Raw genomic sequence first — 25,708 nt, 5'->3', positions numbered from 1 at the left:
ACTTTGCCCAGTATTGGCTTCTGGTAAGCCTGGTTGTGTGATATCTATTTTTGGACACTTGTAGTTTTTTCTAAGAGAAAATTGGATTTTCTGAGTATTTGGGTTCATTTGAAGATTTTTGTGCTGACAATTAACAAGAAACACAAGGTACACAAAAACTAGGGTGTTTATATTGAAAGTCTCTTACAAACTTCTTGAAAATAAAAAGCAATAAGTCTATTTTGCACCCTAGTGAGAAATGTAGCTAACTAATCTACTACTCAGAATAATGGCAAAAAGTATGATTTGCTTAAGAGTGCATTCGAGTTAGTGCAATTGTTTTGCATGTCATTGTGTGCATTTTGTGTATGTCTAACTAGTCTATACATCCTAAAAAGAACTGACCAGCATACTTATCACCGTGAAACAAAATTTTATACATTTTTGAGCTCATCTGTGCACAGTTAAGTGACATTTTGGCATGCCTAAGTTAAAACATCTCCATGTGTATGTTAAAATCTTTAGGATGGTTCTTAAACTATGATAAAGTTAGCATATAAAACTATTGTCTCTTCAAACATTACCTAAAGTTCTTATCTCAACCAGGTCTGCCTTAGGACAAAAAAAGAGGATTTTATGGACCTTAATCTGTTTCATTCTGTTATAAGTGTAATTCATATTTAAATCTCTTTTATAATTTGCTCTATTAACAAATGTGATTTTGTATATTGCTATTGTGTATTTAAAAAGTTTGATTTTTTTCTTCCTGAGTTGTTTTTAAAATATAAAGTTACTACACATATTTTATTTTATTTAAAAACAATGTTACCTAAATTCAAATTTCTGCAAAGGTTATTTGACGATTCAAACTAGTAAGGTCCTAGGGCTTATCAACGGTTTATATGTATAATTAAGTTGACTATAATTTAAATGTTATCTGAAGAATTTTCTAACTTCAAAAGTCAGTGCACTGATGTAAAACTAAAACTTAATTTTCTGCATCTAAGAAAAAGGTTTTTGTTTTATTTAGGTAACTTTCAGGGTTTTCTAGTGCCCTGTGTTGATAGAAATTTTTACCAAGACAAACAAAAAGTTTATTAGGATGCAAAGTTGCAGCAGGCAGTTAACAGTATCTGAGCAACACTCATATTTATTTAATTATGTGAAACCAAATGGAGGCAAAGCACGAGTATGCCCTACTGGTTGGAGGGTGGATAGACTAAGTGGTGGGGGAGGGGTGATGCACTGGGGTTGTAAACCCTCAGGAATTTTATTGGGATCTGTAGAAAAGGAGCTAGTTAGTCCTAAAAGACTGGGTTGTCACTCTGGAAAAAAATTTGGAGGCAACTTAAAAAGCTAAACATTGATCTACCATTTGATCCAGCAATACCACTCTTGGGGATATACCCAAAAGAATGTGACACAGGTTACTCCAGAGGCACCTGCACACCCATGTTTATTGCGGCACTATTCACAATAGCCAAGTTATGGAAACAACCAAGATGCCCCACCACTGATGAATGGATTAAGAAAATGTGGTATCTATACACAATGGAATTTTATGCAGCCATGAAGAAGAATGAAATGTTATCATTCGCTGGTAAATGGATGGAATTGGAGAACATCATTCTGAGTGAGGTTAGCCTGGCCCAAAAGACCAAAAATCATATGTTGTTGCTCATATGTGGACATTAGATCAAGGGCAAACACAACAAGGGGATTGGACTACGAGCACATGATAAAAGCGAGAGCACACAAGGAAGGGGTGAGGATAGGTAAGACACCTAAAAAATTAGCTAGCATTTGTTGCCCTTAACGCAGAGAAACTAAAGCAGATACCTTAAAAGCAACTGAGGCCAATAGGAAAAGGGGACCAGGTACTAGAGAAAAGGTTAGATCAAAAAGAATTAACCTAGAAGGTAACACCCACGCACAGGAAATCAATGTGAGTCAATGCCCTGTATAGCTATCCTTATCTCAACCAGCAAAAACCCTTGTTCCTTCCTATTATTGCTTATACTCTCTCTACAACAAAATTAGAGATAAGGGCAAAATAGTTTCTGCCGGGTATTGAGGGGGTAGGGGGGACAGGGAGGGGGCAGAGTGGGTGGTAAGGGAGGAGGTGGGGCAGGGAGGAGAAATGACCCAAATCTTGTATGCACATATGAATAATAAAACAATAAAAGATATAAAATAAAATAAAATAAAAAAAGACTGGGTTATGTGTCAATGACTCTCAATGACTGAGTCTGTCATTTTGTGGGGTACCAGTGGCTGTATGTAGCTCAGCAAGACCCTGCTATATGTCCATTCCTTTACATCAGCAGTCCAGGAGGTGATTTCTTATCAATATCTAATCCATAACTTTCAGCCATCAGGCTTCCTAACTCCATGCTTAGTGCACGTTAGTAACTGCTTGTATTCTCTATTGATTTTTGTCAAGGTGTTTGACTATTGAGGAAACTGAGTTTAAACTAAATGAAAATTCTTTTAATTAACTTTAAAAAATGACCACTACTTAACTGTAGTTAAATAACTATTCTTTAAGTGGTCCTAATTTTTTAAGTTATTTTTTACTAGCATTTAATGGGATACATTGTGATATTTTCATGTGCTACTTAACTGTGGTTAAATAACTATTCTTTTAGGTGGTCTTAATTTTTAAATTTTTTTTACTAGCATTTAATGGGATACATTGTGATATTTTCATGTGCTACTTAACTGTGGTTAAATAACTATTCTTTTAGGTGGTCCTAGTTTTTTAAGTTATTTTTTTACTAGCATTTAATGGGATACATTGTGATATTTTCATGTGTGCTTAAAATATATCTTAGATTTATCCCCTCCATCATTGTCCTCCTTCACCATCCCCCCTTCTTAGAACAATTTCAACAGGTTTTATTCTTCTATTTTTATATGTGAATACAAAATACATCCACCGTCTTCACCCTTTCCTTATGTCTACCATCTCTCACTGGTACCCAGCCCCAGAAAAGAACTGTTTTACCCTCCTGTACTTTATTTTTTTTAAAGTGTATGTTGATAGTCCAAGGTGGTTTTGCCTTGGCATTTTTTTGAAAAGAAAAAAACATGATAATTTGTTTCAGAAATGTTTGTGCATAGGGAATTTTATTACTTAAAATATTTTGGGTGATTTTAAGTAAGTGCTTCTAATATAGCTAGTGCCTCATATGTGTGACTAGCATCTGTCTGCTGATATACCTGACCCCTAATGTAGATACTGCCCCAAACAATCAGTTCTTAACTGCCCTACTTGCAGCAGCAGTCTGGACAAAAAGTGCTGTTCAATTCTTTCCCATCCTAATTGGGGTGGGGATAGCTATAGGGATAGGCAAGTAGTAAGAGGAGTAACCACTTCCCTCTCATATTATCAAAAATTATCTAAGACTTTATTGATATCCTAAAAAAATAACAAAAACAATGATCATACTTCAGAATCAAATAGACTCTCTGATGGCTGTCACTTTTTGAAAAAAAAATAGATCTAATAACCTTATTATCTCCCTTAGTACATCTATATGTTCAGCCTGGATTCTTTCCACATGAAAAATCTTCTGAGCAGAGTTTCCAGAGACTGCAACAAAAGGATTTTGTAAAGTAACTTTGTCCTAAAGTATTATTCCAAAATAGGGAAAGAAGAATAAGGACAAGCCACCAGAAAGTTGAGGAAATCATGAAAGCTAAGAGTGTATCTTAGAATATATAAAAGATGAATCTTATAAAAGCTTATGTGTGTGATTAAGTTGTGATCTAAGAGATACTAGGAGATTTTTTCTAAGGTCAAAATTTGAAGTACTGATGATACTCTATGTCCATAACAAGGCTGTCTTAAAAATATTGTTCTGTCCTTGATAACATTTGCAAGAACTGGCTTAAAGGAAAGGTTTTTGTTTTGTCAAGATAATGGTCATGGAGCTTTTGGTACTATAGGTTGGTGAAAAGAATTACCAAGACAAGCAAGAAGGAGAAGCAAAAGTTTATTAGGACAAAGAGAAACAGTATGCAGCTAAGCACAGGAGTGGTGTCACTCCAATATGAGGATTGGGGCAAATTTATTTATGTAAAGTAAAGTGAAAGCAAAGCAAGAGTTCACCCTCAGATGGGAAATCTTAACAAGGAACACTGCGCTTGATATCTGGAGACCTCAAGCTTTTATTGGGATCTGTAAACATGGGGATGGTTAGTCCTAAAAAACTGAGTTGTGTGTCATTATCTCTCAGAGACTGGGCTATATTTCATCAATTGTTGAGATGTTTTTGGCCTTGGATAGTCAGACAGGGCCTGCTATTTTTTTTTTTGGCTGCTGGGTTCCTTGAGCTGCATGTCAGCAAGACCCTGCTGTTTGTTACAAGTCATCTGTTAACGTAAAAGTTTAGGATGTGCCTTCTTATCTACATCTAAGCCATGATTCTCAGCCTTCAATTTTCCTAACTCCATGATTAGTCCTCATCAATAATTGCTTGTACTCTTTTTTGATTCTTTTTGTGTGTGTGTGTGGTACTGGAGCTTGAACACAGGGCCTGCACCTTGACCAACCCTTTTTTGTGTGTGTTAGGTATTTTCAAGATAGGTTCTCACAAACTATTGGCCTGGGCTTGCTTCAAAACTGTGATCCTCCTGATCTCTGACTCCTGAGTAGCTAAGATTACAGGCGTGAGCCACCGACGCCTGCCTCTCTGTTGATTCTTGTCTGGGTTTTGATTACTAAGGAAATCAATGTCATAACTTAAAGTTTGAGAGTCATTTATGTCAGTTCTTTTAAATGACCACCTCATACTTGTGGCTAAATGACTACTATTTTAAGTGATTCTAATACAGTTAATGCCTATATGTGTTTATGAACATATGTGGATATATATATATATAACATTTATATGAACACTGTACAAATGTATGCAGAGTTAAAAATGTGTAAGTTTAGCAAATATAAAACAATGTCTTCTTTTATCTAAGATGCACTTCATCTGAATATCTTACATATAAAAATGGTCAATAGGACCTTTGGTGTTTCTATTATTTTTGGTTAGTGCCATTCAGTAGAGAGAGGACTGCCATTTGGACAGCTCTCCTTTTTAGAACTTGGACAGGTCAACATTTTCACATATATGAGATGCAATTAAATATTAAAAAATAGTGCTATTTGAGGTCATTGGCACTACTCCCCTAACTTATGGGAAATATAGGGTTTTGACTTTTGTCAGTGCTATACACCTTCTATCTTACCTCTCCAAGAATTTAAGGTTTTATTCTAAGGGTAACTAAATTAATATCTATGTATGACCTCTGTAAAACTGTGATGCTATTGCTGGCTCCTGTGTATGTTAGATGTATTTGTGTTCTCCCAGTATATAAAACCTTCTAAAATGCAAGTTTAGAAAAACACAGTACCAAACTAGTGTTCTCCAAATTAAAACAGTTACTGATGATAGCCTTTTATAGGTTTGCCTGCATTAGTAGTACTAATAATAACAAGGAGAAGTTAGTGGTGCTGATATAATGTTGTTAATTGTAATTATTATCCTAAAGTGCTATATACAATGGAAATAATAAAATTGCTAGATTGTTTATCAAATTTTTAACCATGGCTATTTTAAGATTTTTGTCATTGCAGTTCTGATCCTTCTGGAGCATTTGCAATCAAATCCATGGAAAAATGACCCTAATAAGCACTTTTCTGTCAACTAAGTTAGCTTTTTAAATATCTGCTTTTGTTGGGTTTTGTTTTGTATTGCCCTTGTTAAAACTTTGTAACTGTTGTCTGTTAAGATTCCGCAGAAGGACACCTTCTAACAAACAACTTGAACATTTTAGAGATGATAGGGCATCTGCTGTAGAACAGACAGAATTAGACTTAAAAAATGGGTTCCAGATAAGCCTGTCCTAACAGTTACTCCTTCGACACCTCTTTGTTGCTGACATTTAGTCAAAGGGTGTTATTAGACCTAACTCCCTCCTGAACTGCCTGTCACTTCCCTTCCAATATGGGGCCAGAACAGACCACCTGAGAAAGCTAATCCCAGTGACAAGGGACCGGAATGGCCAACTGGTATAGTCTTTGGAGGAGATTGTTCAGGGACAAAAAGTTTGGAGGAAAATGCTCATAAAAGGTGGGGAGGAACAGAATCCAAATGAAGTCACTTGTGCCAGACCTTTCAAAAAGTAATCAAAGCTGAGAGGTTTAAAGAAAGGGTTCTTACACATGTATGGCTATTTGCCCTAAAAGCCCTTACAGGCACCTCTAACAAGGTAGCCTCATAGATATCTAGTTATTTAAATAGAGACAAAGTGACTATTTCTACTGGCTCCACACATGTCCTTTTGAAACTTATGGAGATCGTTACTCCCTCTTGTGTTCTGTTTTATAATAGGGCTTCTAGTTCTAGGCTTAAACAATGAGGTTTTTTTTGTTTGACTTACACGAGTCAGGTATTTGTTCTTTTTGTGTACTGGCTTATTACTGGTCAAGAAACCTTAAAGCCAGGTTGGCTGAAACCCTAATTTCCTCAAGATGGAGGAATTTTCAAGTAAAAGGGGGGAATTATAATGAGGGCATAAAAGCAGCTTTTGCTGTTGAGTTCTGACTTCTTACTTGGGTGCACGGATTAACTATCAGCAGGAAACAGTTAAATGATTCCATAGAAATGGAAGGAATAAATTGACAGTGAGGAAAAATGTAACTGAGGCTACAGAAGACAAATTTTTGGTGTAGCCAGCTTGCATACTGGAAAGTTTACTCTGTTAACTAAACTGACATCTTTTCCCTCTTTGTCTACATGCTGGAGAGCCTGAGATGAACAACCTTTACTCGTCAATTAAGCCAGACAGCCTTCTAACCTTTCTCTCTTTGACCACTAGAACAGTAAACTTGTCAGTCAAGACATAACTTCAGAGATTTGGCACGAGGACACCTGGAGAACCAAGGACAACAGACACTGTATTCCAGCAGCCTATGTATCTCAATTTATAAATAGTTATTGATGGAATTTATTTTTAATTCCTTTTACCATTTTTTAATTGATATTCTGCAGAAATACAGTTTACTTTTGTATCTGTAATTTGGATTTTATAATTTTTTCTGAAATCATTTATCTAGGTAAATTTTTGTTTTAAATTGTTTTATAAATTTTGTAGAATTTTTGGAATTTTATTCATAGACAAACTCATTATCTGAAAATAGGGCCATTTTTCAATTTTATTTATTTTTGGATTTTTGAGATAGGGTCTCCTTGTGTGGCCCAGAGTAGCCTGGAAGTCATGCTCTTCTATGTCAGCTTCTTAACTTCTGGAACAATTTTTATTTCTTATTTGCAATTTAGAGTTTGGAGATATATTGTCATTTATTTCTTTTTCTGAGTCATTCCAGAAGTAGGTTGGATAACTTTGGGCCTTGGATTTCTTGCTCTGTTCCTAATCTTATAGAGAAAGCATTCTGTCTTTCACTGTCAAGTATAAAAATTTGATTTTTTGAAAATGTCCTTTTTTAGTTTTTCTGTATTCATATTTCTACATGAATTTTTATCCTGAATTTTGTCAAAATTTTGTTACATACCTTTTCTATACCAACTGATAGTATTTCATGTTTTTTCTTCTGTATCTGTTAGAATTACAATTGATTGTATTAATTGTATTAATTGCTTTTCAAATGTTGAACCAGCCAGGCATCCCTAAAATAAATCCTCTTGGCCACGGTGTGTAGTTATTTTTAAATAGTGTGAATTCTATTTGCTGACATTTGGTTAAGGATTTTTCCATTTATATTCTTGAGAATTTTGGTCTGTAGTTTTTTGTTTGTTTGGTATAGTCTTTGGTTTTGGTACAAGGGGTAATATTATCTTCATAAAGTGAATTAGAAAGACTTCTGCCCTATTTGCATGTTTTTTGCTCTTGTTTTTGTTACTGAGTTCTAGTTTTAATGTATTGTGATTAGATAGAATGCATGGTATTATTTCTATTTTCTTATATTTGCTGAGGCTTGCTTTGTGCCATAAGATATGATCAGTTTTGGAGAAGGTTCCATGGGCTGCTGAGAAAAATATATATTGTGCAGAAGGTGGATGAAATACTGTGTAGACATCAGCTAGGTCCATTTGATCTATGTTGTGATTTAGATCTAGGATTTCGTTTATTATATGTGCATAAAATGTTTGGGTCATTTCTCCCTCCTAACTCCCCACCTCCCCCTTTCCCCCCGGCCCCCTACCTCTACAGCCCACCCCCCCCTTTACCCCACTACTCCATTGCTTCCAGGCAGAATCTGTTCTGCCCTTATATCTAATTTTGTTGAAGAGAAAACATAAGCAATAATAAAGACAAAGCATTTTTGCTAGTTGAAATAAGGATAGTTATACAGAGAGATTCCTAGCATTGCTTCCATGTACAAATGTGTTACAACTCAAGTTGATTTACCTCTACCTGACATTTTCACTAGTTCCTGATCCCCTTCTCATATTGATCTCTGTTGCTTTAGGTTCCTCTGCAGTGGGAACATCAAAAACTTTCATGTTTTGGGTTTCCTACCTATCCCCATACCTCTGTATGTGCTCTCCCCTTATCATGTGACTCAAGTACAACCACATTGCTGTATTTGCTCTAGATCTAAAGTCCGCATATAAGGGAGAACATGATTTTTGGTCTTCTGAGCCTGGCTAACCTCACTCAGAATGATGTTCTCCAGTTCCATCCATTTACTTGAGAATGATAAGATTTCATTCTTCTTCTTGGCTGAGTAAAATTCCATTGTGTATAAATACCACATTTTCTTAATCCATTGTTAGTAGTAGGGCATCTTGGTTGTTTCCAAGTTTCTATTGTGAATAGCGCTGCAATAAACATGGGTGTGCAAGTGCCTCTGGAGTAACCTGAGTTGCATTCCTTTGGGTATATCCCCAGGAGTGGGATTGCTGGATCATATGGCAGGTCTATGTTTAGATTTTTAGGGATCCTCCATATTATTTTCCTACTACTGAGGAAGTCCTTGCCTACACCTATTAATTCCAGAGTGTTTCCTGATCATTTCTCTAGTAACTTCAGAGTTTTGGGTCTGATATTAAGGTCCTTGATCCATTTTGAGTTGATACTAGTACAGGGTGATAAGCATTGGTTTCAGTGTTTTGCAGGCAGAGAGCCACTTTTCCCAGTAACATTTGTTAAAGAGGCTGTCTTTTCTCCATCGAATAATTTTGGCGCCTTTGTCAAAAATAAGGTGGGCATAGGTGTGTGGATTCATATGCAGGTCCTCTATTCTGTTCCATTGGTCTTCATGTCTGTTTTTGTGCTAGTACCAGGCTGTTTTTATTGCTATTGCTTTGTAGTATAGTTTGAAGTCGGGTATTGTGATACCTCCAGCATTGCTCTTTTTGCTGAGTGTTACCTTGGCTATTCATGGTCTCTTGTGTTTCCAAATGAACTTTAGCATAGATTTTTCAATCTCTGTGATGAATGTCATTGGGATTTTGATGGGATTTGCATTAAACATGTAGCACATGGGGCATGTAGATTGCTTTCGGTAGTATAGCCATTTTTACTATGTTGATTCTACCATTCCATAAGCATGGGAGATCTGTCCACCTTCTGTAGTCTTCTTTGATCTCTTTCTTCAGGGGTTTGTAGTTCTCCTTGTAGAGGTCATTCACATCCTTTGTTAAGTTTACTCCTAGGTATTTGATTTTTTTGAGGCTATTGTAAATGGAATTGTTTCCATATATTCTTCCTCAGTTTGTTCGTTATTTGTGTATAGAAAAGCTAATGATTTTGTAAGTGATTTTGTATCCTGTCACCTTATGTTGCTGTTTATGGTGGCTAGGAGTTTTTGGTTAGAGTTTTTTGGGTCTTTAAGGTAGAGGATCATATTGTCTGCAAATAGGGATATTCTGACAGTTTCTTTACCTATTTGTATTCCTTTTATTTCTTCTTCTTGCCTAATTGTTCTGGTTAGGAATTCCAGGACTATGTTGAATAGGAGTAGGGATAGTGGACACCATTGTCTCATGCCTGATTTTAGGGGAAATGTTTTCAGTTTTTCACCATTAAGTATGATGTTCTCCGCAGGTTTGTCATATACACCCTTTACAATGTTGAGGTACATTCCTCCTATTCCTAGTTTTCTTAGAGCTTTTATCATGAAGTGGTGTTGGATCTTGTCCAAGACTTGTTCTGCATTTATTGAGATGATCAAGTGGTTTTTGTCTTTGCTTCTATTGATGTGCTGTATTATATTTATAGATTTGGGTATGTTGAACCACCCCTGAATCCCTGGATGAAGCTGACTTGGTTGTGGTGAATGATCTTTCTGATGTGTTGTTGGATTTGGTTTGCCATTATTTTATTGAGGATTTTTGCATCAATTTTCATTAAGGAGATTGGCCTATACTTCTCCTTTTGGACTTGTCTTTGTCTGGTTATGGGATAAGTGTAATATTGGCTTCATAAAATGAATTTGGTAATTTTTCTTCCCTTTCAATTTCGTGGAACAGTTTAAGGAGGGTTGGTATTAGTTCTTCTTTGAAAGTCTGATAAATTCAGCAGAGAATCCATCAGGTCTTATACTTTTTTTGGGGGAGACTTTTTATTGCTGCTTCAATTTCATTTTGTGTTAGAGATCTATTCAGGTGATTAATATCCTCTTGGTTCAAATTTGGATGGTTATAAGTATCTAGAAATCTGTCCATTTCTTTAAGATTTTCAAATTTATTGGATTATAGGTTCTCAAAGTAATCTGATGATTTCCTGGATTTCCATGGAGATTGTTGTTATCTCCCCTTTTGCATTTCTAATTTTACTGATTTGGATTTTTTCTCTCCTCATTTTAGTCGAGTTTGCCAGGGTTCTGTCAATCTTATTTATTTTTTCAAAGAACCAGCTTTTTGTTTCATTGATTCTTTGTATGGCTTTTTTTTGTTTCTATTTCATTAATTTTGGCCCTTATTTTTATTATTTCTCTCCTTCTTGATTTGGGATTTACTTATTCTTGTTTTTCTAGGAGTTTGAGATGAAGCATTAAGTCATTGATTTGAGATCTTTCTGTCCTTTTAATATGTGCACCCATGGCTATAAACTTTCCTCTTAGGACTGCCTCTTTTGTGTCCCATAGGTTCTGGTAGGTTGTGTTTTCATTTTCATTAACTTCCAGGAATCTTTTAATTTCCTGTTTTATTTCATCAATGACCCATTGATCATTTAGCAATGTGTTGTTCAATTAATTCTATTTTTTATATTTGCTGAAGCTTGCTCTGTTCCAAAGATATGATCAATTTTGGAGAAGTTTCCATGGGTTGCTGAGAAGAATGTATATTGTGCAGAAGTTGGATGAAATATTGTGTTGAAATCAGCTAGGTCCATATGATCTATGGTGTGATTTAGATGTAGTATGTCTTTTTTAAATTTTCATTTATTCATATGTGTATGCAATGTTTGGGTCATTTCTCCCTCCTATCCCCCACCTCCGCCCCTTCCCCCTGCCCTATCCCTCTACTGCCCACCCTCTCCCCACCACCCCTTTGCTTCTAGCCCTTATCTCTAATTTTGTTGAAGATAGCATAAATAATAATAAGAAAGATAAAGCATTTTTGCTAGTTGAAATAAGGATAGCTATACAGGGAGATTCCTAGCATTGCTTCCCATGTACATATGTGTTAAATCCCAAGTTGATTTTTCTTGAACTGACCTTTTCTCTGGTTCCTGATCCCCTTCTCTTATTGGCCTCTGTCACTTTAAAGTTTTTGCATTAGTTCCTTTGCGTTGAGGACAACAAATGCTATCATGTTTTTTAGGTTACATACCTATCCTCATACCTCCCTTGTGTTCTCTCACCTTATCATGTGACCAAAGTCCAATCACATTACTGTATTTTCCCTAGATATAAAGTCCACATATGAGGGAGAACCTACGATTATTGGTCTTCTGAGCCTGGCTAACCTCACTCAGGATGGCGTTCTCCAGTTCCATCTATTACTTGCAAATGATAAGATTTCATTCTTCTTCACAGCTGAGTAGAATTCCATTGTGTATAAATACCACATTTTCTTAACTCATTCGTCAGTAGTGAGGCATCTTGGCTATTTCCATAACTTGGCTATTGTGAATAGTGCTGCAATAAACATGGGTGTGCAAGTGCCTCTGGAGTAACCTGTGTCACATTCTTTTGGGTATATCCCCAGGAGTGGTATTGCTGGATCATATGGCAGATCTATGTTTAGATTGTTAAGAAACCTCTAAACATTTTTCCAGTGTAGTTGCGCTAGTTTGCATTTCCACCAGCAGTGTAGAAGGGTTCCTTTCTCCCCACATCCTTGCCAATGCGTGTTGTTGGTGTTTTTGATGATGGCTATTCTAACAGGGCTGAGACAGAATCTTAATGTGGTTTTGATTTGCATTTCCTTTATGGTTAGAGATGGTGAGCATTTTCCATGTGTTTTTTGGCCATTTGAATTTCTTCTTTTGAGAAAGTTCTGTTTAATTCAGTTGTCCATTTCTTTATGGGTTCATTAATTTTGGGAGAGTTTAGTTTTTTTGAATGTCCTACATATTCTGGTTATCATTCCTTTGTCTGATGTGTAGGTGGTAATTATTTTCTCCCACTCTGTGGATGGTCTCTTTGGTTTAGAGACCATTTCTTCTGTTGTGCAGAGCTTTGTAGTTTTATGGAGTCCCATTTGTCTATCCTTTTTCTTAGTTGCTGAGCTGTTGTGATTCCATTGAGGAAGGTCTTGCCTATACCTATTACTTCCAGACTATTCTCTGCTCTTTCTTGTACTAACTTCAGAGTTTCGGGACTGATATTAAGGTCTTTGATCCATTTTGAATTGATTCTAGTACAGGGTGATAAACATGGATCTAGTTTCAGTTTTTCTCACACAGCTAACCACTTTTCCCAACAACATTTGTTGTAGAGGCTGTCTTTTTTCCATCATATATTTTTAGTGCCTTTGTCAAAAATAAGGTGGGTGTAGCTGTGTGGATTCATATCTGGGCCCTCTGTTCTGTTCCACTGATCTTCGTGTCTGTTTTTGTGCTAGTACCATGCTGTTTTTTATTGTTATTGCTTTGTAGTATAGTTTGAAGTCGGGTATTGTGATGTCTCCAGCATTGCTCTTTTTGCTGAGTATTGCCTTGGCTATTCATGGTCTCTCATGTTTCCAAATGAACTTTAGGGTAGATTTTTCAATCTCTGTGATGAATGTCATTGGGATTTTGATGGAAATTGCATTAAACAAGTAGATTGCTTTTGGTAGTATAGCCATTTTTACTATGTTGATTCTACCATTCCATGAGCATGGGAGATCTGTCCAACTTCTGTAGTCTTCCTTGATCTCTTTCTTCAGGGGTTTGTAGTTCTCCTTGTAGAGGTCATTCACATCCTTTGTTAAGTTTACTCCTAGGTATTTCCTTTTTTTTTTTTTGAGGCTATTGTAAATGGAATTGTTTTCATATATTCTTTCTCACTTTGTTCATTATTAGTGTATAGAAAAGATGCTTTGTCTGCATTTATTGAGATGATGAAGTGGTTTTTGTCATTGCTTTTACCAATGTGCTATATTACATTTATGGATTTGTGTATGTTGAACCTTGCCTGCATTCCTGGGATGAAGCCAACTTGGTCATTGTGAGTGATCTTTCTTATTTGTTGTTGAATTAGGTTTGCCATTATTTTATTGAGGATTTTTGCATCGATGTTCATTAAGGATATTGGTCTATAGTTCTCCTTTTGGAGGTGTCTTTGCTTGGTTTTTGGATGAGTGTAATACTGGCTTCATAAAATGAGTTAGGAAGTGTTCGTTCTCTTTAAATTTCATGGATCAGTTTAAGGAGGGTTGCTATTAGTTCTTCTTTAAAGGTCTCATAGAATTCAGTAGAGAATCCATCAAATCCTGGACTTTTCTTTTTTGGGAGACTATTGCTGCTTCAATTTCATTTTGTGTTATAGATCTATTCAAGTGATTAATGTCCTCTTGGTTCAGTTTTGGGTGATCATAATTATCTAAAAATCTGTCAATTTCTTCATGATTTTCAAATTTATTAGAATATAGGTTCTCAAAGTAGTCTTTGATGATTTCCTGGATATCTGTGGTGATTGTTGTTATCTCCCCTTTTGCATTTCTGATTTTACTGATTTGAGTATTTTCTGTCCTCATTTTAGTCAGATTTGCCAAGGGTCTGTCAATCTTGTTTATTTTTTCAAAGAACCAACTTTTTGTTTCATTAATTCTTTGTATTTTTTTTGTTTGTTTCCATTTCAGTGATTTCAGCCCTTGTTTTTATTATTTTTCTCTTTCTGCTTGTTTTGGGATTTGCTTGTTCTTGTTTTACTAGGAGTTTGAGATGTAGCATTAGGTCATTGATTTGAGATCTTTCTGTCCTTTTAATATATGTGCTCATGGCCATAAACTTTCCTCTTAGGACAGTCTTGGCTATGTCCCATAGGTTCTGATGTTTTCATTTTCATTAACTTCCAGGAACCTTTTAATTTCTTCTTTTATTCCATCAATGACCCATTGATCATTGGGCAGTGTGTTTTTCAGTTTTTAACTGTTGCATGTTTTTGGTATTATTTTTATTGTTGAGTTCTAGTTTTTATGCATTGCAATCTGATACAATACATGGTATTATTTCTGTTTTCTTATATTGGCTGAGGCTTGCTTTGTGCCCTAAGATATGATCAAATTTGGAAAAGGTTCCATGGGCTTCTGAGAAGAATGCATATTGTGCATATGTTGGGTAACATATTCTGTAGACATCAGCTAAGTCCATTTGGTTTATGTATGATTTAGATCTAGGATTTCTTTATTGATTTTTTGTTTGGATGTCCTCTCTATTAGTGATAGGGGGTTATTAAAGTCTCCCACTACCACTGTGTTGGAGTTTATATATATTTTTAGGTACTTCAGATTATGTTTGATGAAATTAGGTGCATTGATGTTGGATGCATATAGGTTGATAATTTTTATTTCCTTTTGGTTTATTTCCCCTTTTATAAGTATGGAATGTCCTTCTTTATCTGGTTTGACCAATGTAGGTTTGAAGTCTATTTTGTCCGAGATAAGTATTGCTACCGCTGCCTGTTTTCAGGGGCTATTAGCTTGATAAATCTTCTTCCATCCTTTTACCCTAATCTAGTTCTCGTTTCTGTCAATGAGATGGATCTCCTGGTGTCTTTTGATGGGGGAATTTAGTCCATTAACATTCAGTGTTAGTATTGATAAATATGCTGTGATCCCTGTCATGTAGTTTGTCTTTGTTAAGGGTTTGATTGTGTGCAGCTAAATCAGTGTTACTCTTTACTTTCTTGTCTTTTCTTTTCCTGTCATTTGGTACTGCCTTTCCTTTAATGGTTTTGTTTGCTTTCATTTTCTGCTTGCAGAATCCCTTGAAGAATCTTTTGTAGTGGTGGTTTGATGGTCACATATTGTTTTTGTTTCTGCTTATCATGGAAGACTTTTATTGCACCATCTATTTCAAATGATAGTTTTGTTGGGTAGACTATCCTAGGGTTGAAGTTATTTTCATTCAGTGCCTTGAATACCTCACTCCATGCTGTTCTTGCTTTTAAGTTTCTGTTGAGAAAACTGCTGTGATTTTGATGGGTTTACCTTTGTATGTTATTTGTTTTTTCTCTCTTACAACCTTCAATATTCTTTCTCTAGTCTCTGCACTTATTGTTTTAGTGATAATATGCCATGGGGTAGTTCTATTTTGGTCAAGTCTGTTTGGTGTCCTGGAGGCTTCCTATACCTGAATGGGCATAGTTTTCTCTAGATTTGGGAAATTTTCTGTTACTATTTTGTTGAATATGTTGTGAATTCCTTTTGCTTGCACCTCTTCTCTTTCTTCAATGCCCATGATTCTCAGGTTTGGTATTTTGATGGCATCTGTGAGTTCTTGTATATTCCTTTCACAGGTTTTGGGTTGTTTGAGTAATTGTTCTTCAATTTTTCCTTTAATTTCCATTTTGTCTTCAAGTTCTGAGATTTCATCTTCTGCTTGTTCTAGTCTGCTGGAGTGGCCTTCCTTTGTGTTTTATATTTCTATTTCGTTCTTTTTTTCTGAAGCTTTCCATATTATGAGTCACTTCCTCTTTAATATTGTCAATTTTTGTGCTTAATTCATTTATCTCTCTATTTATGGTGTTCTCTGTTTCACATTGGTATTTATTTAGGGCTCCTATGTGCTCATTTGTTTGTTTTTGTGTCTTCTCATGTTCTTTATTTTTGTTGTCTCAGAATTTCTTGGGTGCCCCCTGTACAATTTGGTTGACCCTGTCTAGTAACATCTCTATGACATTCTCAGTTATTTCTTGCAGAATTTCTTCTTTCATGGTGTTCTTGTGGGCTTTGTTGGGTTCCTTGGTATAGTTTATCTTTGTTTTGTTGGAATCTGGAACTGGGTATCTGTTTTCTTCATTTCCCTCTGAATCCTGTACTAATTTATTTTTGATGGGAGAATGTTTTCCATCCCTTTTTCATCTTCCCATCATTCCACTTGGTGCTGTTTCTGTCCCTGGTCTGTATGTAATTTAGTATTAGCTAACTTACAATAGTAAACCTAATGAAACCAAGAAAGAAAGAGAAAAAAGAAAAAGAAAGAAAAAATAGAGAACAAAGAAATCAATAGGGAGAGATGGTGGACAAACAGTGAACAAGACAGACAGAGAGAAAGAAAAAAAATTCCAGGTTCATGAATAATAGAATTTCAGTCTTAGTAGTTCTGGTGTTACTCCTTCAGCATCCAGTCTTGATGTTGGTATTTAAGCACTAGCTCTGTTGTGGTCTCACCAGATGGTTGGGTCAGGAGATGAGTTTTGTGTACTACTATCTGCCCTATCTCAGGCAGTGGCTTACCACCGGTCTACTGTCAGCCCATCTGCCTTTCTAGGCTTTGTTACTGTAAGTTTGCATGGAGTTTAGCTCCTTGTCCCTCCCCCTTTCTCCGGTGCACTCAGTGTACCATTCCCCCTCTGCTTTGTATCCTTTTCAGTTCCTTGTTTATTATCCAGATTTTTTTTTTTTTTGCAGGGGGAGGTCAGTCTGTCCAGGGAGCTATGCTGGTTTATCCCATGGGGAACTGTGGGATACTGAGTGCTGCTTATTTGCTCACCTGTTGGTCTGTGTCTCCCAAGCAGGTTTGGAGCTGGCATCTGGTGGCTCAGAGCCCTCCTGTTTTCTCAGTGTAATGAGGCGGGGAGAAGCTTTGTACAGGCTGAGGGTTTGGGGTGTTGGAGTTTTGCTTCTTAGTGTCTTTTTTCTGCCTAGTGTGGCTCCAGAATCTCAGCAAGATTTTTGCTTTACGGAGCTCACGCTGTCTGCTTTCTCCCTCTAGTCTCCATCTTCTGTGTAGTTTTCTATGAAGCTGCCAGACCGTCTTTCAAAGTGCTTCTACTATTTTACATTTTCACCAACAAAGAATAAGACTCCATGTGACTTAATTGCCTCACCACATTTACAATTTGTTTGTTCAAATAACTATGTGGTAGTATTTTACTGTTGTTTTAATTTACACTTATTTAATGATATTTATGATGAGTAACTTTTCATTTGCTTATTTGTCAATATTCCCATATCTTTTTAAATTAGATGCCTGTTCAAATTTTTAAGTTGGGTTCATTTTCTTACTGAATTTTTAAGAGTTATTTATATATTTGGAATAACAGTCATTTATCAGAAATGTCTTTTTCAAAGATTTTCTTCACTCTGTAGTTTGTCTCATTCTCTTGACAATTATCTTTTGCAGAGCAGAAATTTTTAATTTTTATGAAGTCCATTTGTCAATGTTTATGGATTATGCCTTATGTGCTGCAATAAAAAGTCATGGTCACCATAACCAATATCACCTAAATTTTCTTCTTGATGTTTTCAAATAGTTTTATCATTTCACATTTTGGCCTGTTACCCATGTTAAGTTATTTTTTGTCATGCATTAAATTTCATGTTCAGAAGTTTTATTTATTTTTTGCATTTGGATTTTCAGTTGTTCTAATGTCATTTGTTGAAAAGATTATCTTTGCTTCATTGTATATTGCCTTTGCTCCTTTGTCAAAGACCAGTGGATTATTCCTATTCTGTGTTCTCACTCTATATGTCTATTCTTTCAGTCATGCCATGTTTTCTTTATTGTGTCTTTACAGTAGCTCCTGACATCAGGTAGTATGGGTCCTCCAACTTTGCTCTTTTAATTTTATGTTGTCTACTCTTGATCTTTTTCCTCTTTGTTAAAAACTTTAGAATCAATTTGTAAATATCCATAAAATAACTAACTGGGATTTTGACTTGGATCATTTTGAATCTACCAACCAAAATGGAAGGAACTGACATCTTGACAGTTCTTAGGGTTGCTGTCCACATATATAAACTATCTCTCCATTTATTGAATTCTTTGATTTACTCCATAAGAGTTTTGTAGCTTTCTTTGTAGAGATCTTGTATATATTTTTGTTAGATGTATGTGTAAATGTTTTAGCTTTGGGGGTGATGACATAAGTGGTACTCTTTAATTTCAAGTTTCTCTCATCCACTGTTGGCATATAGGAAAACAATTTAATTATACATTAACCCTGTATACTGTAACCTCATGGTATTTTTTTCTCCCTTGGTCTATTGATGTGGTAAGATACAGGAAAGACCTGATGTAACAAAGACTTGATTTTCAAGTCTTGTATCACTATCTCATGTGAGTCCTATTTAATAGTGGTATATAAAAATCTTTATACATTTTATGATTTGCTAATATTTTGATAAGGATTTTTCATCTAGTCTCATAGAAAGATTTAGGGAATATTCCTTTTGCTTCTATCTCTTGAAAATGTGTATAGGTGACTTCATAATATCTTCCTTAAATATTTGGAGGAATTAACCAATGAACCCATGTGGGTCTGGTGATTTGTTTTTTGGAATGTTTATTATTAATTCAATATTTTCAATAAATATAGCACCATGAAAATGGTATGTTTCATGTATATTATCCAAATTTGTAAGAATAAGATTGTTTTAAAATGTTTTATCTGATACACAAAATAATTAAAGTTTTACATATTAATGGGTTACCATACCATATAATGTTTGATGCATACATTATGTTTAAATCTTGTTAAATTTATTTATTTATTTATTTTCTCAAACAGCATTTCTTTTGGGGAGGACTATGTATAATATTGCTGTATTCTATTTTTATCCATGGGATTTGTGCTGCTGTCAGAAAGGTCATTCACCATGAGAAGTCAGCTTCATCCCAGGGATGCAGGGGTTGTTCAACATATGCAAATCTTTAAGTGTAGTGCAGCACATTAATAGGAGAAAAGACAAGAACCACTTGATCATCTCAATAGATGCAGAAAAAGCCTTCAACAAGATCCAGCACCACTTCATGAAAAAAGCTCTAAAAAAAACAAGGACAAGAAGGAAAGTACCTCAGCATTGTAAAGGCTATATATGACAAACCTGCAGCCAACATCATACTTAATGGAGAAAAACTGAAACCATTTCCCCTAAAATCAGGCATGAGACAAGGGTGCCCACTATCCCCACTCCTTTTCAACATAGTACTGGAATTCCTAGCCAGAGCAATTAGGTAAGAAGAAGAAATAAAAGGAATACAACTAGGTAAAGACACTGTCAAAATATCCCTATTTGCAGATGACATGATCCTATATCTTAAAGACCCAAAAAACTCTATCCCAAACTCCTAACACCATAAACAGCTACAGCAAGGTGGCAGGATACAAAATCAACTTACAAAAATCATTAGCTTTTCTATACACTAACAATGAGCAAATGAGAAAGAATATATGGAAACAATTCCATTTACAATAGCCTCAAAAAAAAATCAAATACCTAGGAGTAAACTTAACAAAGGATGGGAATGACCTCTACAAGGAGAACTACAAACCTCTGAAGAAAGAGGCTGAGGAAGACTACAGAAGGTGGACAGATCTCCCATGCTCATGGAATGGTAGAATCAACATAGTAAAAATAGTTATGCTATCAAAAGCAACCTACATGTTTAATGCAATTCCCATCAAAATCCCAATGACATTCATCACAGAGATTGAAAAATCTATGCTAAAGTTCATTTGGAAACACAAGAGACCATGAATAGCCAAGGCAATACTCAGCAAAAAGAGCAATGCTGGCGGTATCACAATACCTGACTTCAAACTATACTACAAAGCAATAGCAATAAAAACAGCATGGCACAAAAACAGACAGGAAGACCAGTAACAGAATGGAGGACCTGGATATGAATCCACACAAGTAAACTCACCTTGTTTTTTACAAAGGCACCGAAAATATATGGTGGAGAAAAGACAGCCTCTTCAACAAATGTTGCTGGGAAAAGTGGTTATCTGCCTGCAAAAAAACTGAAACTAGATCATGTTTATCACCCTGTACTAGTATCAACTCAAAATGGATCAAGGACCTTAATATCAGACCTGAAAGTGGCAAGTTAGTACAAGAAAGAGCAGGGAATACTCTGGAAGCAATAGGTATAGGCAAGGACTTCCCCAATAGAACCCCAGCAACACAGCAACTAAGAGAAAGGATGGACAAATGTGAGTACATGAAATTAAAATGGTTCTGTACAACAACAGAAATGGTCTCTATTTTTTTTTTCATTTTTCTTTTATTATTCATATGTGCATACAAGGCTTGGTTTATTTCTCCCCCCTGCCCCCACCCCCTCCCTTACCACCCACTCCACCCCCTCCCGCTCCCCCCCTCAATACCCAGCAGAAACTATTTTGCCCTTATCTCTAATTTTGTTGTAGAGAGAGTATAAGCAATAATAGGAAGGAACAAGGGCTTTTGCTGGTTGAGATAAGGATAGCTATACAGGGCATTGACTCACATTGATTTCCTGTGCGTGGGTGTTACCTTCTAGGTTAATTCTTTTTAATCTAACCTTTTCTCTAGTTCCTGGTCCCCTTTTCCTATTGGCCTCAGTTGCTTTAAGGTATCTGCTTTAGTTTCTCTGCATTAAGGGCAACAAATGCTAGCTAGTTTTTTAGGTGTCTTACCTATCCTCACCCCTCCCTTGTGTGCTCTCGCTTTTATCATGTGCTCATAGTCCAATCCCCTTGTTGTGTTTGCCCTTGATCTAATGTCCACATATGAGGGAGAACATACGATTTTTGGTCTTTTGAGCCAGGCTAACCTCACTCAGAATGATGTTCTCCAATTCCATCCATTTACCAGCGAATGATAACACAGAAATGGTCTCTAAATTGAAGAGACCACCCACAGAGTGGGAGAAAATATTTGTCAGCTATTCATCAGACAAAGGACTGGTAAGCAGAATATATAGGGAGCTCAAAAAACTAAACTATTCCAAAATCAATGAACCAATAAAAATTGGGCAAGTGAACTAAATAGAATTTTCTTAAAAGAAATTCAGATGGCTAAAAAACACATGAACAAATGCTCACCATCTCTGGCTGTAAAGGCAATGCAAATTGAAACCACATTAAAATTCCACCTCACCCCTGTTAGAATAGTTTTCATCAAAAACACCACCAACATATGTTCGCGAGGATGTGGGGAAAAAGGAAGTCTCGTACATTGCTGGTGGGAATGCAAGCTGGTGCAACCACTCTGGAAAAAAATTTGGAGACTTCTTAAAAATCTAAACATAGACCTGCCATATGATCCAGCAATCTCATTCCTCGGGATATACCCAAAGGAATGTGACACAGGTTACTCCAAAGTCACCTGCACACCCGTGTTTATTGCAGCGCTATTCACAATAGCCAAGTTATAGAAACAGCCAAGATGCCCCACTACTGACATATGGATTAAGAAAATGTAGTATTTATAATAGCACAATGAAGTTTTACTCAGCCATGAAGAAGAACGAAATCTTATCATTTGCAAGTAAATGGATGGAACTGGAGAACATCATTCTGAGTGAGGTTAGCCAGGCTTAGAAGACCAAAAATCATATGTTCTCCCTCATATGTGGACTTTAGATCTAGGGCAAATACAGCAATGTGGTTGGACTTGGGTCACATGCTAAGGGGAGAGCACATATGGGAGGTATGAGGATAGGTAGAAAATCCAAATCTTGAAAGTGTTTGATGTACCCACTGCAAAGGAGCTACTACAGTAACCTTAAATGACAGAGGTTAATATGGGAAGTGACTGGGAAGTAGTGAAGAGATCAGGTAGAGATGAATCAATTTGGGTTGCAACACATGTGCATAGAAGCCATGCTAGGAATCTCTCTGTATAGCTATCCTTATCTCAACTAGCAAAAATGCTATTTCTTTCTTATTATTGCTTATGTCTTCTCTTCAACAACATTGGAGAAAAGGGCAGAACAGGTTCTGCCTGGAAGTGGGGGTGGTGGTGAGAGGGAGGGGGTGGGGGGCAGGGGGAGAAATGGCCCAAAAATGTATTCACATATGAATAAATGTAAAAGAAAAAAATAAAAATCCATTCAATAATAAAAAAAGTTAAATGTTCTGCACCTGTTCTAAATCATTATATTTTACTTGGTAGAAAAAATTAGGAAAAAAAAGACTTTACTCCTCCACCAGTTCCATTTTCACCAAAATTTTCATTATAATTATGGACTGCTTTCTGTTTCTTTTTCTTCTGTTTTGTAGAAAGATTTAGTTTTGGTGCATTGCTCACTTCTTCCTCAGAATTGGAATTCAATAGATTTCATCCATTTGGGGTCCTGAGAGTTTTTCTTCCTCCTTATTCAACTATTTTTTCACAAGGAAATCATTTCCTGGTGCTGCTTTGAATTCTCATGCCCTTTTACTTCTTGACAGATCTGTCACATGCTGAGGTGTAAAGGTCACAGTAAAGCCAGCCTCCTCGGCCTCATCACTGTCTTTACTGTCCTGTTGGTCTTTGTGCTCTCTTTCCTCCACTTAATTTTCATCCCATCCATCTTCAATCTGCCCTTAGAACCTCACCTGCATCTCCTGGAACTCCTTCTGCAGATGCCCTGCTCTCTGCACTGCTGCTCCACACACAAGCTTCCCACATCCTGTTCCCCTTGCCCTCTTACCAATGACAGCTGCCAGTGGATGCAAAAGGCCAACCATTCTTCTCTTTCCTTGTTTCCTACATAGTCTTCCTGCTTTCTTCTTCCATAGCTTATTTTTTCAGCTGTTGAAAGCCCCCATGTGTCATGTTCCTCCTTCCAAGCACAATCCTGAATGAGGGCTGTGCCAGTTTTCGTGGGAAGGGTGACCTACCATGTCACATTTCTGCGGGAGTCTCCTAAGGCTGGGAAGTCATAGACCGCATGGAAGCCCATGTGTGTGTCCTCTCCATCACCAGAGCCTCTGATGACAGGGAACCAGGGACAGCAAACCTGCCCTGTCCCCATTGGAAGGAAGGCGTATCTGTGGTTGTCACACATGTGCCTTCCTGAGGTTACTCAACACACTGCCTGTCCCCTTCTTTACATGTTAAATTTATCACAATAAAGTCATTGATTCTAAATTCTTACTGGCTGATGTGAGTTCTGAAAAACAAATCCATTTTTAATGTACCAAAATGAGTCATTTTTATTAACGGGTGGAAAATACTGTCTTACTGTACATCTGATTTACTAAATCAACTATTGATTTGCTTTATTTCAGATGATTTACATCATTACAATTGATGGAAAACCACACACCCTACATCTCAGAAAGCAGTAAGAAATGATTTTTCCTTTTCAAATAAGGGAAAACTTTGTAGCTATATTTTACTGTTTTTAAAGTATTCTATAGTATTGAAATTCAGGAATGTAGTATAATGTAGACTTGTTTTTATCAATCCACTTTTTAAAAAACATTTTTATTAGCATATAATAGTTGTACTGGGGTTGTTCATTGTGACATTGACATGTGTGCTTCCAGTGAACCTCGCTAAGATTCACCCCCTCCATCATTTCCTGTCATCCCCTGATGAGAACGATTTCAAAGGGTTTCATTGCTCTGTCTTCATACAAGTGTATAAAGTACATGGACCATATTCACACTCCATCACCATCTCCATTTCCCTTCCTCCTCCCTCTGGTGTCTACCCCAGAACAGGACCTTTTTTACATTCCCGCCCTTCACTGTTAGCTGTATATTGAATGTTCAAGGGAATTTTGCCTTGGTATTTCACATATGTGTATTATCAGTCCACTTTTCAATTTAGGATTCATTAGGCCTTATATATTCAAGCAATGGGAATTTTGCATTTTAATTATCTATACTTGTATTTTTATTTTTTTCTTTTATTATTTATATGTGCATACAAGGCTTGGGTCATTTCTCCCCCCTGCCCCCACCTCCTCCCTTACCACCCACTCCACCCCCTCCATCTCCCCCCCCTCAATACCCAGCAGAAACTATTTTGCCCTTATTTCTAATTTTATTGTAGAGAGAGTATAAGCAATAATAGGAAGGAACAAGGGTTTTTACTGGTTGAGATAAGGATAGCTATACAGGGCATTGACTCACATTGATTTCCTGTGCGTGTGTGTTACCTTCTAGGTTAATTCTTTTTGATCTAAACTTTTCTCTAGTTCCTGGTCCCCTCCTCCTATTGGCCTCAGTTGCTTTTAAGGTATCTGCTTTAGTTTCTCTGCATTAAGGGCAACAAATGTTAGCTAGTTTTTTAGGTGTCTTACCTATCTTCACCCCTCCCTTGTGTGCTCTTGCTTTTATCATGTGCTCAAAGTCCAATCCCGTTGTTGTGTTTGCCCTTGATCTAATATCCACATATGACAGAGAACATACGATTTTTGGTCTTTTGGGCCAGGCTAACCTCACTCAGAATGATGTTCTCCAATTCCATCCATTTACCAGCGAATGATAACATTTCATTCTTTTTCATGGCCGCATAAAATTTCAGTGTGTATAGATACCACATTTTCTTAATCCATTCATCAGTGGTGGGGCATCTTGGCTGTTTCCATAACTTGGCTATTGTGAATAGTGCCACAATAAACATGGGTGTGCAGGTGCCTCTGGAGTAACCTGTGTCACAGTCTTTTGGGTATATTCCCAAGAGTGGTATTGCTGGATCAAATGGTAGATCAATGTCTAGCTTTTTAAGTAGCCTCCAAATTTTTTTCCAGAGTGGTTGTACTAGTTTACATTCCCACCAACAGTGTAAGAGGGTTCCTTTTTCCCCACATCCTCGCCAACACCTGTTGTTGGTGGTGTTGCTAATGATGACTATTCTAACAGGGGTGAGGTGGAATCTTAGCGTGGTTTTAATTTACATTTCCTTTATTGCTAGAGATGGTGAGCATTTTTTCATGTGTTTTTTGGCCATTTGAATTTCTTCTTTTGAGAAAGTTCTGTTTAGTTCAGTTGCCCATTTCTTTATTGGTTCATTAGTTTTGGGAGAATTTAGTTTTTCAAGTTCCCTATATATTCTGGTTATCAGTCCTTTGTCTGATGTATAGTTGGCAAATATTTTCTCCCACTTTGTGGGTGTTCTCTTCAGTTTAGAGACCATTTCTTTTGATGAACAGAAGCTTTTTAGTTTTATGAGGTCCCATTTATCTATGGTATCTCTTAGTTGCTGTGCTGCTGGGGTTTCGTTGAGAAAGTTCTTACCTATACCTACTAGCTCCAGAGTATTTCCTACTATTTTCTGTGGTCTGATATTAAGATCCTTGATCCATTCTGAGTTAATATTGGTATAGGGTTATATACATGGAGCTAGTTTCAGTTTTTTGCAGACTGCTAACCAGTTTTTCTAGCAGTTTTTGCTGAAGAGGCTGC

The 25,708-nt window shown here is 36.5% G+C and overlaps 1 protein-coding gene across 1 annotated transcript in view; it reads left to right on the top strand.

The window, feature by feature from the left end:
• LOC109698344 (disintegrin and metalloproteinase domain-containing protein 18) overlaps window positions 1-25,708 on the top strand; it is a 112,411-nt gene that overhangs the window by 13,501 nt on the left and 73,202 nt on the right. The window contains exon 2 of the mRNA XM_074053313.1: window positions 23,582-23,637. Coding sequence (XP_073909414.1) covers window positions 23,582-23,637 — 56 coding nt within the window. The remainder of the gene's footprint in view (window positions 1-23,581; window positions 23,638-25,708) is intronic.

This window comes from Castor canadensis, chromosome 14 (genome assembly GCF_047511655.1).
Source record: "Castor canadensis chromosome 14, mCasCan1.hap1v2, whole genome shotgun sequence".
NCBI lineage: Eukaryota > Metazoa > Chordata > Mammalia > Rodentia > Castoridae > Castor > Castor canadensis.
The sequence above is the reverse complement of the archived record's forward strand: the minus strand, read 5'-3'. Positions and strand labels throughout refer to the sequence as shown.